The 15,620-nt window shown below is 43.8% G+C and overlaps 1 protein-coding gene and 1 long non-coding RNA gene across 2 annotated transcripts; both read left to right on the top strand.

Annotated features, from left to right (window-relative positions):
* The first annotated feature begins 6 nt into the window (after positions 1-6).
* Positions 7-391, top strand: DEXI (Dexi homolog). The gene has a single exon (XM_006015502.3). It carries the CDS (start codon positions 87-89, stop codon positions 366-368), a length of 282 nt encoding a protein of 93 aa, XP_006015564.1. The 5' UTR covers positions 7-86; the 3' UTR covers positions 369-391.
* Positions 392-2,884: 2,493 nt separating this feature from the next.
* On the top strand, positions 2,885-15,182 carry LOC106722190. The gene is made up of 3 exons (XR_003093879.1): positions 2,885-7,870; positions 11,256-11,994; positions 14,532-15,182. It is a non-coding gene; the product is annotated as an uncharacterized LOC106722190 (long non-coding RNA).
* The last annotated feature ends 438 nt before the right edge of the window (positions 15,183-15,620 follow it).

Genomic DNA, 15,620 nt, shown 5'->3' with positions numbered 1-15,620 from the left:
TCCGTCGAGAGCGCTGCTCCCGCCGCTCGCCCGCCCGCCTGCGCCCGCGCACATCTGCTGCCGGCCCCCCGCCGCTGCACAGCTGCATGCCCGCCGCCGTCTCCGCACATCTGGATTCGCTGGAGTCTCGGGCCTTCCATGCGCTGCGGGTGCTGCCCTATATGTTTTACGTGGGCTTGTTCTTTGTCAACGTGCTGATCCTGTACTATGCGTTTCTCATGGAGTACATCGTCCTCAACGTAGGCATCGTCTTCCTGCCCGAGGACATGGACCAGGCGCTGGTGGAGCTGGGCGTGCTGTCGGACCCCGGCTCCGTGCTCTACGACACGGACAGCGAGCTGGACGTCTTCGATGGCTACCTGGAGTGAGCGGCCCCGGCCCCGGCCGCTGCTCGCCGCACCCGCGGGCCGCGGCGCTGCCTGCTCCGCCCTGCACCTCGGGGCCGCGCTGGGAGCAGGGCCGAGCGCCTCGCCACGGGTCGGCCCGTCCGTGCCCGGACCGCGCCGCGCAGCGCCGGGGGCGCCGCAGTCACGCGCCGCTTCTCGGTTCAGCCCCGTCCCCCGCACCCAGTTGCGCAGACCGAGGGGCCGCTTCTCAGAGCCCTGCGGCTCCCGGGCTCTTATTTGACAGCTGGCAGGTGCTGAGCAGCTGCGTGAATCAAATCCTAAAACTGCCTGGACTCTGGCACCGAATCAGAACTGTGGTCTCAACCTGCTGCATTGCTCTGTCAAAAGGCCAAGATCCCCTATGCCTGTTTGGAGTGGGAACCTTTTTTAAAAATAGGGAACACTGAAACCTACCAGATTTACTATTCTCTTCCACTATTGCAACCAGGTTAGCCAGTAGCAGCGGGGTTGGGTGGGCTGCAAATTGTGGGGCTTCCGATTTTATGTTAAACTAAACAATTGAAAAATGCTCTAAGCAGAATTCTGAGCTGTTAACTCTAAAAAATGGAAACCTGATTAGTCCAGAGAAATACTATTTTCATACACGGATGCATGCTTGGTCATGCTTGGGCAGCCAAGTATATTAATAAAAATACTGACAGCTTGATTACAAGCATGTTATAAAATGGACTCAGAGAGTTTTTAGCTAAAGAATATTGAACGTACAGATGCAAAATAAATGCTAGCACCTCTTTCCAGAAATATCTTTGAATGTTGCATTTACAGAGTTGAAAGGGAGATGCTGCTATTTTTCTCCAAATGGCTACACAATTACATTAAACATAGCAGCTATGAAGGAACGGGATCCCAGCTGTCCCACAGCAGCCGGCTTTTGCGAACAATTTACAGATTAAAAAATTTCCTCGCAGTTTTGTCCCTTCTCAAAGTGGTAATTAGACTTAGCTGCAGTGCAAGTCCCCTCTTAGGGCTGAGCACTGAGTGGTGAACCACTTAAAATTGTCCCTTATCACACTAGGGAAACTGAGGGTCCTCAGCTACCAGACCTCTAAAGAAAATTCAAGTGCAGGATTGGTGGGTCAGTGGATGGCCTAGTAAATCGGTTCTAAACTGAGTGTTGCTAACCAGTCAGAGTAATTAAGAGCTGAGCCTTGGTAAGGGCTCAGCTCTCTCAGTTATATAGGAAACAGTCCTATCAGATCTCCCCTCCCCCCGCCCTCCCCCGCAGGTAGTTGTATTCTGATCTTTGGGGTAACTCTTTGGAATAACTCTTTGGGGTTATCTTTGGGGTAACTCTTTGGTGTAACTCTTTTGAATCAGAATACAACTACCCCGCAGGTAGTTGTATTCTGATCTTTGGGGTAACGCTATATTGACTTTTTATGTTTCCCTCTTGTGATTAAATTGTAGAAATTGTTTCCGTTATTCTTCTAGAACCCATATAAATTTGAAGTAACTGCTCTGTTTCAATGGATAGCTGCTCGCACTTAAGCAGTGAATGGGCAACTCCTTTGTATACAAGGTAAACTTATCTTAGGACACATCTACGCGAGATTTTTACTGCGCAGTTGACTAATTAGCTGCACTAAACATCTTGTGTCTACGTGTGCACCCCTATTAGGCTGGAGTAGATTAACTCTGTAGCAGGGTTGTGCGAAGCGGGCCCTATTTGAGTCGGATTTAGATTCGGCCCCAGTCAGGGACAGTGATTCCATTCGTTGATTCACATCACTGTCCCTGATTCAATTCGGCCGAATCCAAATCTGAAGATTCGATGCTGATTCAGAGAATCAGCAATTCAGACATATACACAGCTTTAAATGTTTTTTCTACATACCTCGAGGTACCAGCGCAGCTCATGAACGCTGAGATGCTGGGGTGCATGGAGCATTCCACAGGAGTTCAGGGGGGCCCTCCACATGCTCAACGGCGAACCTGGAAGTGGACTGGAAGTACTTCTGGTCCACTTCCAGGTCTGCTGGGGAGCACCCCTCTGCTGGGGAGCCCCCCCGGCACCCCTTGGCTTGGCAGTCAGCCACAAGGGGACCCTGGGTGGCCCCCCAGACCCAGGAGGCACCAGTTGTCAAGCCAGGGAGGGCAGGGGGCCCCCCAGCATGCTCCCCGGCAGACCCAGAAGTGGACCAGAAGTGCTTCTGCTCCACTTCCGGGTCTGCTGTCAAGCACGCTGGGGAGCTCCCCTGTGCTTCTGTGGGACGCTCCATGTGCCCCAGCATCGCAGCGTTCACAAGCCACCTCCTACCTACAGGTAGGTAGAAAAAGCATTTAAAGCTGTGTCTATGTCCGAATCTTTCTGAATCTCTCCGAATCAATTTAGACGGTTCCAATCTGATTCAGAGAGATTAAAGGGTCCTCTGATTCAATTCGGATTCGGAGATTCAGCCACCGAATCGGGCCAAATCTCCGCCGAATCGAATCGCGGGCTGAAGCTTTGCGCAGCCGTACTTGTAAGTACAAGTACTATCCTGCTGCAGAGTTTTTTACTCAATAGCAGTGCATGTGTAGACGCTGCCCCTGCTGGCTGGGGCATGACGGCACTTCAGTGCAGAGGCCAGCTAGCTTCACACTGAAGCACCCTCATGCCCCAGTCAGCCCCTGGGTTCCCTGCCAGCCAGAGCTGCTCCAACTTGGCTCAACATATTACGCACCTAGGAGCACCAAACTGGAGCAGTAGGCTCTGGAGTTTATTCATGCACACTAATTGCACTTGTAGACACATCCTAAGATTTATATATACACAACTGAAGTCCACAGAAGTTATTCACACACAGTAAAACAGAATTTGGTCAACCAGCTAAAAGATGCTTTGGTGATGATGCTTCTCCCGCCCTCCCCAGTAGTTAAGTACACTCACCCTGGATATTGGATAGCCGGAGTTGCTGTTCTCCTGAGCAGAAAGGGGTTTCAATCTGGATCTCCAACATCTCAGGGGAGACATTCATGAATAACTCACTGAAATTAAAATATTTTAAGCATAATGCAGCACTGAGACATTCAGTCTAAAACGGCAGGTGACAAGAGCAAGCTCAATTTTATTCAATTTTCTTGACAGGTTTCTTCATTTAAATAATGCTGGAAGTGTTTTCAAAGTGCTATGCATCCCAAACCCTGCCACAAGTTGAGATGAATATTCCAGACGGTTTCTTCTTGCAGCCACAGTACTGTCAAGCTCCTGACCAAATATTACCATAAGCAACTACATTTTTGTTGGGCTTGATCTCCTTGGTTTTCAAGCTGTTGCTTTAAGGGCCCCAGTTCTGCAGGCAATAAAAGTACATAACTGAAGTTAATGGGAGATTTGCACATACCTTGAATTTGGTAGCCCTAACACGAGACAATTAGGTGTGGTGACAGAGGGGTTATGCTATCTTGCCATTGCTCCAGGGATGCAAGTTCAAGCCTTACTCTGCATTCTTACAAAGGCTGCCTCCAGTTGACTCAGTTGTAACTGCGTGTCTGGCTCATTCAGTCCGAGTCATCAAAGGTGGTTGGATGTGATGCTAGCTACATTACCCCCTTGTGTGCTACTGACTACAGAAACTATTGCATCTCAAATGTACTAACCCAATGGGCTGTTGGATACATGTAGACATTTGACTTGAATGTCCAGGTACTCTCCCACTTGAAAATACTTAACTAGAGAAAAAATGCTAATTGTTCTTCTTCACCTCTTTTTTCATGTATCCATATTAAATGATCAGGGTTTAGGGTGCCAAACTTTACTGAATATTATTTAACCACTTGGAACAGGCTCTAGCTGTTCTCATGCAAATTTTAAGCTTAGGCACTTAAAACTGTATATTCAATTTATGGAGTCATGCATCTGAAAGCTGAAAGTGTTAGTGCTGAGCATCACAATACTTGTTGGAGAGTATGTCCTAAGTGACTTGAAAACTACTCAAGGTTTGAGTTGAGTCAGAGTTGCTGGTAGAATGATAAATTCTTGGAATTAATTCTGGCTTTGTTGAAGGGCATGGGAATTTTGCAATCATTTTCAGTGGGAGACAGAACAAGCACATTCTGATCAACACATATTCTGGTTTCAGGTTTTCCTCTGACTGAGGTCTTCTGTCTTACAAATTACCTTCAAGAAGGTCTCTAATTACTTCAAATGAATCTCAATCCCAGATGAATCCCCATGCCAGGGCTCAGGGGTCCTCCTTTCTGTAAAAGGAGGACTCTGTAGGATCCCCACTAAAGCTAGTCAGTTCTTTGAGCTGATTGAGCCACTTGAAGGGCTATAATAAGTTAAGTAGTGGTGAAACAAAATGTATTATATATAGAAAACTTAGCCTTTGTTTCCATCATCTCTTTGCTCTAGATAGAAATTAATCGGTGACTAGTATTCTTTTAAAGTGATGCTGTATGTAAATTCTGGTTTTCTTAGCAATGATCTAGATGGGGGTGGGGAAAGGGGCAACCTGCAACACGGGTGCCACAAGTGGCAGGGGAAGCCTCTGTGTGTGATGGCAGATTGGGGAGGGGATGGCAGCACCATGACAGATAGAGCAAGGAGCAGAAAGAGCAACAGATGAGACAGGGAGCACAGGGAAGGAAGCAGAAATCTGAGCAGCAGATTGGGTAGGGAAGAGGGATTGGAGTGACACTTGGAGAGGGCACCAGGCTAATTTGTGGCATGCCTACCATAAAGATTGGCCGCAACTGGTCTAGACAGGAGAAAATCTTTTGCATACATCACTTTATCAGGATACTGTATAAGGTTGTTTCCTATGGAATGGATTAAGCAGAATGTTAGATCATAGTTATACCTTTCTGGGTATATCTTTCTTTGACCTAAGGCCCTAGATGTATCTACAGACCCATCACATTCCCTAAGATTGGCCAAGAGCAACTTCCTGCAAGTAACTTTGGTGCACCAAGTTCACTTGGCAAAAAACATCTGAAGGGTAGTTCTTGGCAGTCGCTCAACTTTGGAACTTCTTTCCCCTTGAGGCCCACCAGAGCCCAAGCTTGGACATCTGGAAATGCTGTAAGACCTTCTTAAATGGACAGACATTTAGCAAGCCAGGCTAGGCTGGGGTACTATCTAAGGAGATTATATTTTATATTCATTCCATTTGCTTTTACATGCTATTTCTATCTTGTACTGTAAATTACCCTGAGCCGTTTCAGGAAGGACAGTATATACAACAGATAAATACATAGTATAATTTTCACTTAATGGAGATGTATCAAATCTGTACCATGTGGTTAAAAGGTACTTAGTAGAATGTGCCATTTGAAACCCTGGTCAGATAATACAAGCATACAAAATAAAAAGGTGTTTATATTCATCTCTTTATGTGCTACTTTATATGTATTTTGAGATATATACTCAAGTGGGAGGAGTTGGTTATTAAGGCTTCCAAATTTGTGACATGATCTGCAGCAACTCTTGAAACTCATTAGCTTCAGTGGGAGTTGCATACTGTTATAGGCTGCAGAACTAGGGTCTTAGAGGATTTTACTAGCTTTGAATTACATGGAAATTCTACTTGCAGGAAGGTTTCACAAGTTATAGCACCAAACAGCTTGAAAATGCTTCCATACCTGTTTAATTAAGAAAGCTGCCTGTGCAAATTGAACAGAATTGGGCTTGCTATTTTAGATTGTGTGTCTAGGCTCTGTGCTGTGCTAGAAGAAGATTTGTAGGCTTGCTTTTTTCCTTGGACCTGCCTGAAAATTAGGTATAGACTAAATATGGGATGCTGTAATCAGTAAAACCCTTGAATAGAAGAATGTATTTACTTAATTCCTTTTATACAGAGCACTGTCATAAATAAGATGATTTAATTGTAGTGAATTATTGCAAATTTCTTTTATGAGCAGAGTCCTAAATTAAATAGCTTGTGAGTCAGCATTTTTGCTTCATGCCAGCATTTTAATCCCAAATCAGAGTGAAAGGAATAATTTAGAATTATGAAGGTTAGTGCTACAATCATTGGTACCAAGACAACATTAAATTTGCAACAGAAAATATTTCTCATTCAGTACATACAGGTATCAGTTAAAGACTTTTTCATAATGTCACTAGTTTGTAGGAAATGATTGTAGTCTGAGTTCTATTGCACATGGTCACGGACTCGGTACTTATCTGTAAACTGGGGCCTGCATTGTTTTTTCACTTTTTCACAAGTTATCCATCCGAGATCCTGCTAAAAGATTAAGCATTATGTTAAACATATAATTAAAACCCCACCATCTAGTGCAGGTCAAGAGGCCTAAAAACCTGACCCCATCAAAATTAAACTTCCAAACTGGCAGGAAACACACTCCTCACAGCCTAAAAGTGCAGGGGTTTATCTCATCAAGAGAAGGAAAAGCAATCATGGCTCCTTTAGAGCTACCCTCACCAAGGTTGGCTGCCTGGAGGCCAGAAATTATTGCAAGCGGTGTGGGTGGGGGTACAACTTACCTATTTGTACAGGGAATGTGCAGTGTTCATTCCTACCACCACCAGTGGAACAGGGTTTATCATAAGTGATTGGTGCCTCCTGAGTCTGGGGGGCACCTGCAGAAGCCAGCATTGGCGGTGGTGGCGGGGACGGGGCTTGCAAGCACCTGCAGAAGCTGCTGGCAGCAGCAGGGATGGTGTTGGCGAGCACCCACAGAAGCCAGCAGCGGCGTTCATAGTGGGGACAGCCCTGTCGGGGGGGGAGGGCACATGACCCCCATGCTCCCTTTACCAGTTGCCTAGGGCGTTTATGACCAGAATGCAGGATTACTCCACCTCACTTTTTCCTTTAGGCCTAGGAAGGATTTTTCCTCTTATCACAGGCTTTTTTTCCCCTCTCCCCCACCCCTCCTTTCTTTCCCCACAACTGGTTGCGTATGTCAGGATCAAATTGTCACTGCTTAGCAGGCTCATAGTTCAGATGCTTGTTCCATTGAGGGATCCAGTTCCATGATATACCAGATCTGGAAGTATACTTAGGGGAAGGTATCTTCTAAGGAAGCAATGGCCCCTAATGTCTGGTACAGCTGAGAGGCAATCCTATTTGCTCATCACCTTGGATCCAGGGTAAGATGGAAGAGACCTGGCAACACAGCCCCTGGCCCCGCCTGTAACTCCCGAAGTCTAAAGAGAAATCCAGTCTGTCTCCCCCTTCACACCCCTCCAATATACCAGAAACCTGCCAACACCAACCTTAGGATCTTCAGTAGAAAAAAACCACTAAGCCCCAATGTGCTATAGGACGAAAGCCAGAGAAACCAAGCGTGCTGCCTATACTTCAGGGGATTCGTCCAGGGGAAATGCTTCACTGCAATTACAGGGGATTTGTTAGGTAAAACATGTCCAGATGAACCTAGGAATGGACTGTGCTCAGTGCTACAGAGGAAGGCAAAGACCTCCACAATCTTAGACTGTCTGACCTGGGAAAAATTTCTTTCCTGACCCCACATCTGACTTGCTTTAGTTCTGAACATGTGAGCGAGACACCAGCAAGGTACCAGAGATGTTTTTCAGTACTACTACATACAAACTGCATGTGTGATATGTAAGGAAGGGGCTGTCATTCAAGAATTGTGCTCTATAGCCACACTCTCAGGTGTTCAATGAGCTGATGCCTCTCTTGGCACAAATCTATTGTCTCAAGACAGACAGAACCAGTAGTATAGTACAACCAGTGCCTCCCACATAATCTTGGATATTTTAGAGGAAGGCTACACATCCCCACACCCGCAAGTCTAGTTACTCATTCAAGGAGGAATAAAATTCTTCCTGACCCTTGGTAACAACCAGTGGAAGCCCAGAAGCATTGGATTAGTGGATTACGTGTAATAACAATATGATCCAGGGAGTATATTAAGATTTTAAGAGGAAGGAGAATAAATGGAAAGGAATCTAATCCAGAAAGGACAGGCATAGCTACTCACCCTCGCCTTCCTGGAATGATAAAAAATAATGATCTTCAGAGTGTGATTCATTAGTGGGTAGTGTTCCTAAAGGAGTGAATGAAGTTACTACCTAATTAAAGCTTATCCTTGGCATCCTGGCCTTCTTCATAGTCAAGACAAAATGTGATTAGTAGAGTGGTGGTGAACAAAGTAGGCAAGATGTACCCAAAGCTTAAACACTTTCTCTCAAGATTATATTATGAATTAGAAAGCACACAGTGCCAAATGCAAAAGAAAGTTATTTTATGCCCTCTGTGCTATTCTGACCTGTGAGAAGCAGCAGTTTAAGAAACAAAATTAGCATGGATTATTTTATTGGCATTATTATTGCTTTAAATGCTGGGGTTCTACTTTAGCAGCCAAATAATTCAACCCTTGCTGACATTCCTGTATAAATGACTGCATTTATAGCATCTTGAAAAGATTTGGCTTCCTTTGTTTAAATCATATAGATTTAGTTTCAAATTAAGTTCATAGGATAGATTTTTTTAAAACAGTTGAGTGGGTAGACAAGAATTTAATGTGCTGGTCAACTATATCATTCACATACCATTTAGTATCTGCCACTGTAAATTACTAGCTTGTTCTAGTAGCCTATAACAATATTTCAAACATTTTTTAGTCTGCCTTATGCTATACTCTGAAAGCCTAACTGCATAGGCCCCAGTCAGACTGCCACACAACCCCCTCCCCCTAACAGCTGAGGGTCAGGGAAAATCCAGCACTTCTCCCAGCCACCAATCCCTGCCCCATCCCACCCCCAGACCAGTCCCTGGGCTTTAATTGTTGCCCTCCTTCTCTCCCCCATGGGGCTGCTTTTGAATTTCAGCAATTGAATATTGAATTCAATAGCTTGTCTAAGTTTATCCCAACCAAGCACTTTGTCCAGTAAGAGATCTTGCCCACAAAAATTCTTGCCCCACATATTTCCTGGAGCATCCTGGCTACAACATCACTCTGAATACTACCTAAACTTCTTATTAAAATTGTTACTTCTTTTGTTCTTTGTTACTAGTTAAGGCAAGTAGTAAAGTTGTAAGCATTTGCAATAGGGCTTTATAAGAAGACTTTTCCCCTAAGGCTAGAGTCAGACATTCAAGCCTGAGCCTGAATTGATCCAGTATTTGCAGGTTAGACTAACCTGGCTAGGCTGAACTGGTTTGTAACTGGACAGACATTTTCTCTGGACAGGAAATTCAGGCACATGGCTGCAGTGGCTCAAGCTAGAAGTCAGGGGGGCACTAGAGCAGCCCTCCCATCATTCCACAGTGCTGAGCTGAAGGTGGACGTGGCCAGGACCTGGCAGGACCTCTGATTAGGGAGGTCTGCCTGCACCATCCCAGGCTTTTCCTTGCTTGCTGCTCATGGGGCGGGAGTGTTACCAGCCCCCAGCCCCCTGCTAGTACTCTGAGGCAAGGGGTGTGTGCAGTGCATGCATCTGTTGACCATACAGAGCTTTTCAATCTTCCTCCCTGCTTCTTTATACTGTCTGTAGCAAACTGACGGGCAAGCAAGCCAGCAGAGGGCTGATAAGAGTGTTTATCACCGAATCAACAAAACAATAGCCTCTCTCCATTAGTTCAAACTCTTCTTAAACAGCTTACCAGCTGACTTGTTGATTAACTGCAAAAGCCCTAAGGGGTCACTGTTCTGTCTGCCTGTCCCAGTGACATTGGAGACACACACAGACACCTCTTGGAATTAGCCAACATACCACATGCCTTGGGTCCCTGGGACTGGGGTCTGTGCTGTGGGAAATAGGGAGGGAGGGGGGATCCCTGCTTGTCCAACAGGCAGTGAAGTAGGTGTAGAGCAGGGGGAAGCCACGGAGCTGCAGCCAGGGAGCAGAGGGGAGGGGCCAGCCCTGCTGTGGAGCAGAGAGCCCCGCCCAGCAGCATCTCACCAGTTCAGTTGCAAAAGGCCTTTAGAAGAGGTGGTGATAGGGTTTACACTTAGCTACGGTTATGAATCATCCCTTAGAATTCTTAAGGCACATTCTCTTAACAAAGGTAAATTAGATGAGGCAGAATGGTGCATGGCTTATAGATCTTTGTAACCAAAACCCAGCAGCTTGTCCTGGAGAATTATTAGTCTCTATAGCTGCTTATTGGAAGGTCCAGTTCTTTAGGTCCAGCAGTAACTTTGTAAGAAAGATACTGAAATTAGAAGCTATGTCAAAGTGTGGACAGTGTGCACAGTTAATTCCTTATGATTATACAAACAGTGATGAAGATCACATGAATCGCATCCATTTAAAATCGTTTACCCATGACAACAGATCAAAATATTTTTTTAAATAAAGGGAAAATCTAATAAGAACAAGCTTAATATAAGACAGACTACTCTTCTGAATCTCCTGACTGCAATGGTTGGTCCATAGAAACACCCCTTTGTAATGATGAGCCCCACTTCATCTAATATATTTGTGTGTGTATGTGTGTGGACTTATAGGAGACTTATGTGTTGGAGTTAACTGTTGTTAGGCACCTTAGAGAAAACAGATCTGTATTCTGACTTCTAGAAGGCAGAGTTGGGAGTTGAGCACCCAGTCACAAAGGTCTTTTCATTCCCCTTCACAAGCAGTGATGAAAAATAGCACACTGAGGCCACCTGTCCGTACAATGAAAGCCAAACTACTAAAGGAACCAGGGCTGGTTATAGCTCCACTATTAGAATAGAAGCTAAAGGGTGGGATTTATTTTTTAACAGTTTGTGCTCAAAAAGGGCTGCCAACCTAATATTACAGTACAAACAATAATGACAAACGCACGGGTGAGAACTTTGCCCAGCCTGTTACAGAGACATAGTCCACACACGATAGTGTATGTAAACCAAAGCAAAGACATTCACAAGGTTTCATTTTATTAACAATGAAACAGTTATACCAGTAAATATCAGCCCATATCTTCACCTTATGCTTAACCTCTCTCTCAGTGCTCTTTTCTTTCAGGTATGCTGTACCCAAACCTTATGTCTTTATATCCAGATGGTAGAAATCACCTGCATCCAGAGCCATCCCTGAGGGGGTGTGAATCGGGGCGACCACTCCGGGCCCCGCACTTTGCGGGGCTCTGCGGACAGTGCCGTACAGGCCCCATTGCAGACGCCAGACGCTGCCACTGCTGAGCGCTGCCGGTTGTGCCACCGCTGAGAGCTACCAGCTCCGGCCACTCGCCACCCGCTCCTTTCTCCTCCCCTCCCTCCGCTCCACTGGCTCCGGCCACTCACCACCGGGCCCTGCACACCCCTAGGGACGGCTCTGCATCAGTGAGTCAGCAGAGCTCATGTAACTAGATTCTCATCAAGATAAACACCTGATAAGAAGGTAGGGTGTTTTAGATACTGCCAAGGTCTACAACAATGCTCTCAGTACCATTGAGAAAGCTGGACATAAGGATAATAACTCTTGAAGTAATGGTTATTTACATACTCATACGCCTACCAACACAACTAGCAAGTATATGCAGTGTCAAATAAATACAATATAAGACCAAAACTATGATCTACATGATCAAATATCTCACCGTGATAATCTACTCTCTCTCTGTAGTACTCCTATTGACATAAAAACAAATTCTGTTACTTGAAAAATAAATTCATACCAATTGATTAATCTAGCAGATGTACAAAATAGGCATGTACCACCTCTGAGATGCATAAAAAACACAGATAGGTAAGCTATGAGACTGTCTTTCAACATTTAAACAATTACCATTTTTTTCTTTATCCATCCATAAAATGTGTTCATCTTATGAGAGCCTAACTATTAAAGAGCAGGACAGGAGCTGTGAGGGAATTATCTTACACTTTCCTCTGAAATATCTGTCAGACAGGAAACCCCAAGCCAGACAGATATTGGACCTGATCAAGTATGGCAAGTCCTGTTTCTAATATCTGAGATATTCCTGATCTCTGATCCTTCCATATGGTACTAATGCCAACTTATATGGGAGGACAGCACTAACATAAGGTAAAAGAAATATTCATCTGTTTATTATTTTGCACCTTTCTTTACCTTTTGAAAGCAAGGATAAGCTTGAAGCTCCCCACATTCCAAAGTGTTTGTTTCTGTTACATTAGTTTAATTGGCTAATGATGTGACTGGATTTACTCATGGTACAACATTACCCTATACTGCAGTTGAATGACACCGACCTACGCATTTCCTTTTAAAACCCCATGTATCACTGGCCACTGTCATTGCCTTGTGTTACTCCAGTACAGAGTATGCATGTCCAGTATGGGAATGATGAGTTCATTCCAAGAAACCAGACCCAGTTCTAAATGACAGCTGTTGTGAAATAACAGGATGTCTAAAGCCAACGGCAAAGGATAGCCTGTACTTACTGGTGGTATTGTACCACCTGATATCAGGAGAAAGGTAGCAAGCCAAAAAGAAAGATTACAGCAGATGGAAGACCCTAGGCATCCACTCTATGGTCCCACGGAAGTAACTAAAATTCTTAAAGTGCAAAAGAATTTTGTGACCAATGTTGCAATGTTGTACCATTGGTCATGACAGCTGATAGGGTGTGACTGGCGTAATGGAAGGAAAGCTTACGTGCAATCAGATGCTCTGAAATGGACCCAGAACCCCAGGAGGACCTTCCCTGAGGGACTGATTTAGACTGGCCAACATAGCGATGCCTGAATCTCCTGCGTACAAAAAACTGAAAGATCAAAAACTAACATTATCAAATGGGGCTACTCTAATGATACAAATATATGTGAGTGTGGTGAAGTACAGACTATGAAGCACCTGCTTGGTTGCCAACTCCTTGATGAGACCTGTACGAAGGAGGACCTCGCTGCAGCAGCAGAAAGAGCCATCACTTGTGCATGCTTCCGGAAAAAAAAGTCTAGTTTATGACAAGGACATGAGAAGAAAAAGACTGGCCATTAAATTCTTTTGAACACATTCTGAACCCAACCCCCAGAGTGATCACAAGGCTGTGACACTTCTGTCTCTTTAATTAAATATAAAATAACCATCATAACCATCCTGCAGCACCTTTCCCAGGAGCAGGGCTATTAGTCCTCAGAGTCTAGTCAGATTCTGATTTCTCTAATGACATTTTACATAATGAGATCAGTCCTTCTGTTCCAGTTGTATATAGATGTCACTTTCTGTCTAAAATTATTATAATCACACGTGAGTATACTTCAGTTGCCAGACACATGGTTTGTGGATATGAGTAAAACCAGGAATCTAAGTTTTCCAATGGCTAGAGCTTTTCAGAGACTTAGTAGTTCATGAAATTCAGACTCAATAACTTAAGAAATCACTTTCATGCTGTAGAATAGTATCCTGATGTAGCAAATGCAACTAGGTATAAGGATAAGTTACTGAAGAAACAAGAATAATGCTGTTATTTTCAGGTTGTATTGATACAAATATTGGTGCAAGTATTAACTGCTTACTAATTTCATAATTTCAGAAAAAGTCAGGCCCACATATAGGCATATGGTGTACCTCACCTGCTGCTATGCCAGGTTGATAGGACTTTGCTTTAAAGTATGCACTTACACTCTTTTCTTTTAGTCTTCATGGCTAGGATTGCAAAGGAAAGATGGTTATTGAAGACATATGACAGTATCTAAATATTATTGAAACCCAGTAATAAAACATTTTAGTGCATGAAGAAAGTTAGATCACATGAATGCAGCAGGGTTACACATGCTGTCAAAGATAAGCCTGGTTGCTTCAAACAGCAGTGAATGCTGTGAAACAGCCAAGAATTAGTACATTTTGCCAAGATCTTTTAAGTAAGGCCTTGTTTATTGTATAGTGTACAGTGTTTATTGTAGATTGTACTGGTAGCAGCCAACAACTTTTTTTGTAAAGTAAAATGTTACATGTGCTTTTATGTTGATTCTCAGGAAACAATTCCAGTTCAAATTATTGTAGAACTAGGATTTGTTTCCTATGAATTCTGATCATGCGTAAGTGTTAAAATTACACTAAAGGTCCAGCCCAGGTCTCTGACATCAGTAGAAAGTGTTACATTGACTTACTTGAATTGGTTCAGACCATTACTTGTCTGGTACTCGCTAATGATAGTTTCAACATTAAGGAAAAGTATAAATGTCCTCAGATATGGTTAGTTCAGGATTCTTTTTGCTTGCTGTCATGTATCATTTATTTAGTGTTGCCTTTGGAGAACAAAAGTTTAGTTTGTGTGTATAATGATGTTGTTTTCTTTCAAATAGATTTGTTGCACACTTGAGAACGCGCTAGGACCAGAATTGTGGAGCAAGTTGGGAAAAAGAAACTATGGCCTGAAATGTTCAAAACTGGAAGAATATACAGGAGGCAGCTTGGGTCGATCTGAGGAGCTTGCATCAGGATGTTTTGTCTGTGACTTTTCCATGACCACTGGATGTGGGTGGATACTCTAACTGCTATGGTTTGCGTGTGGCACCAGACTTCCCTAAGGAACTCTAGATGGACTTTATGGACATGTATTAAAATGGGTTCTCTTATTACTAGAAACAAAGCTATTACTTAGATTTGATAAACTTTTGAATACTATGTCACCCAAATGGAAAATCTCTATTTACTGTTCATGAAGTGTAAAATACATCACTTTACTGGCCAACAGTTCAGAGGGTCAGTTCTACCATTGGCATGTATCCTGAAATCACATAAAGATGAGTTATTTTTAGATCAGTCATGCAGAAGAGGAAAAGGATTGTTTTGTAAGATTTTCAAATTGTGAACCTTGTAGTAAGCCAGCAGGAGAAAATCTAATATAAATCAGGAAGATTAATCATCTTACACAGGATATTTTGTGGATTGTTTACGTTCAGGTTCTTATGTGCACATAAGCAATACATTAAAGAGTGATCTCTTTCAGGTAAAAAGTGTGCAAATGAACTTGTTTGAGTAATTTACATAATGGAATTTAGCACATATTCTAGAAAATTCCTTTTCCATCCATGCCTTAGCAAACTATTGAAAACAGTTTTTTATGGAAGGCAAGAATGTATTACATGGGCAAGTGGTGCCTCCCAAGTCTTGGGGGGCACCAGATCACCAATGGGGGGGGTCCCCAGTGGCTGATTGCCGACTGGGGAAAGGTCCCCTAGCGGCTGATCACCGAGCCAGTAGCAAAATCGGAAGTGCACTTCCACTGGCACTTCCAGTTTCATGGCTGGTGCTTCTAGGAGGTGCATGGCTGTTCTCAGGGGGTGCACGTGCACTCGTGTGCATCCCTTACACGTTGCTAATGATGCATTACATACAAATATAAATACAGTTGCATGAACAACTGGTTATTAATAATCTCCAGACTGAAA

Source organism: Alligator sinensis, unplaced genomic scaffold (genome assembly GCF_000455745.1).
Source record: "Alligator sinensis unplaced genomic scaffold, ASM45574v1 scaffold73_1, whole genome shotgun sequence".
NCBI classification, from domain to species: Eukaryota; Metazoa; Chordata; order Crocodylia; family Alligatoridae; genus Alligator; species Alligator sinensis.
The sequence above is the reverse complement of the archived record's forward strand: the minus strand, read 5'-3'. Positions and strand labels throughout refer to the sequence as shown.

Bases quoted from the DNA above. Each gene is read 5' to 3' on its own strand.
- DEXI (XM_006015502.3), top strand. From the start codon at position 87: ATGCCCGCCGCCGTCTCCGCACATCTGGATTCGCTGGAGTCTCGGGCC.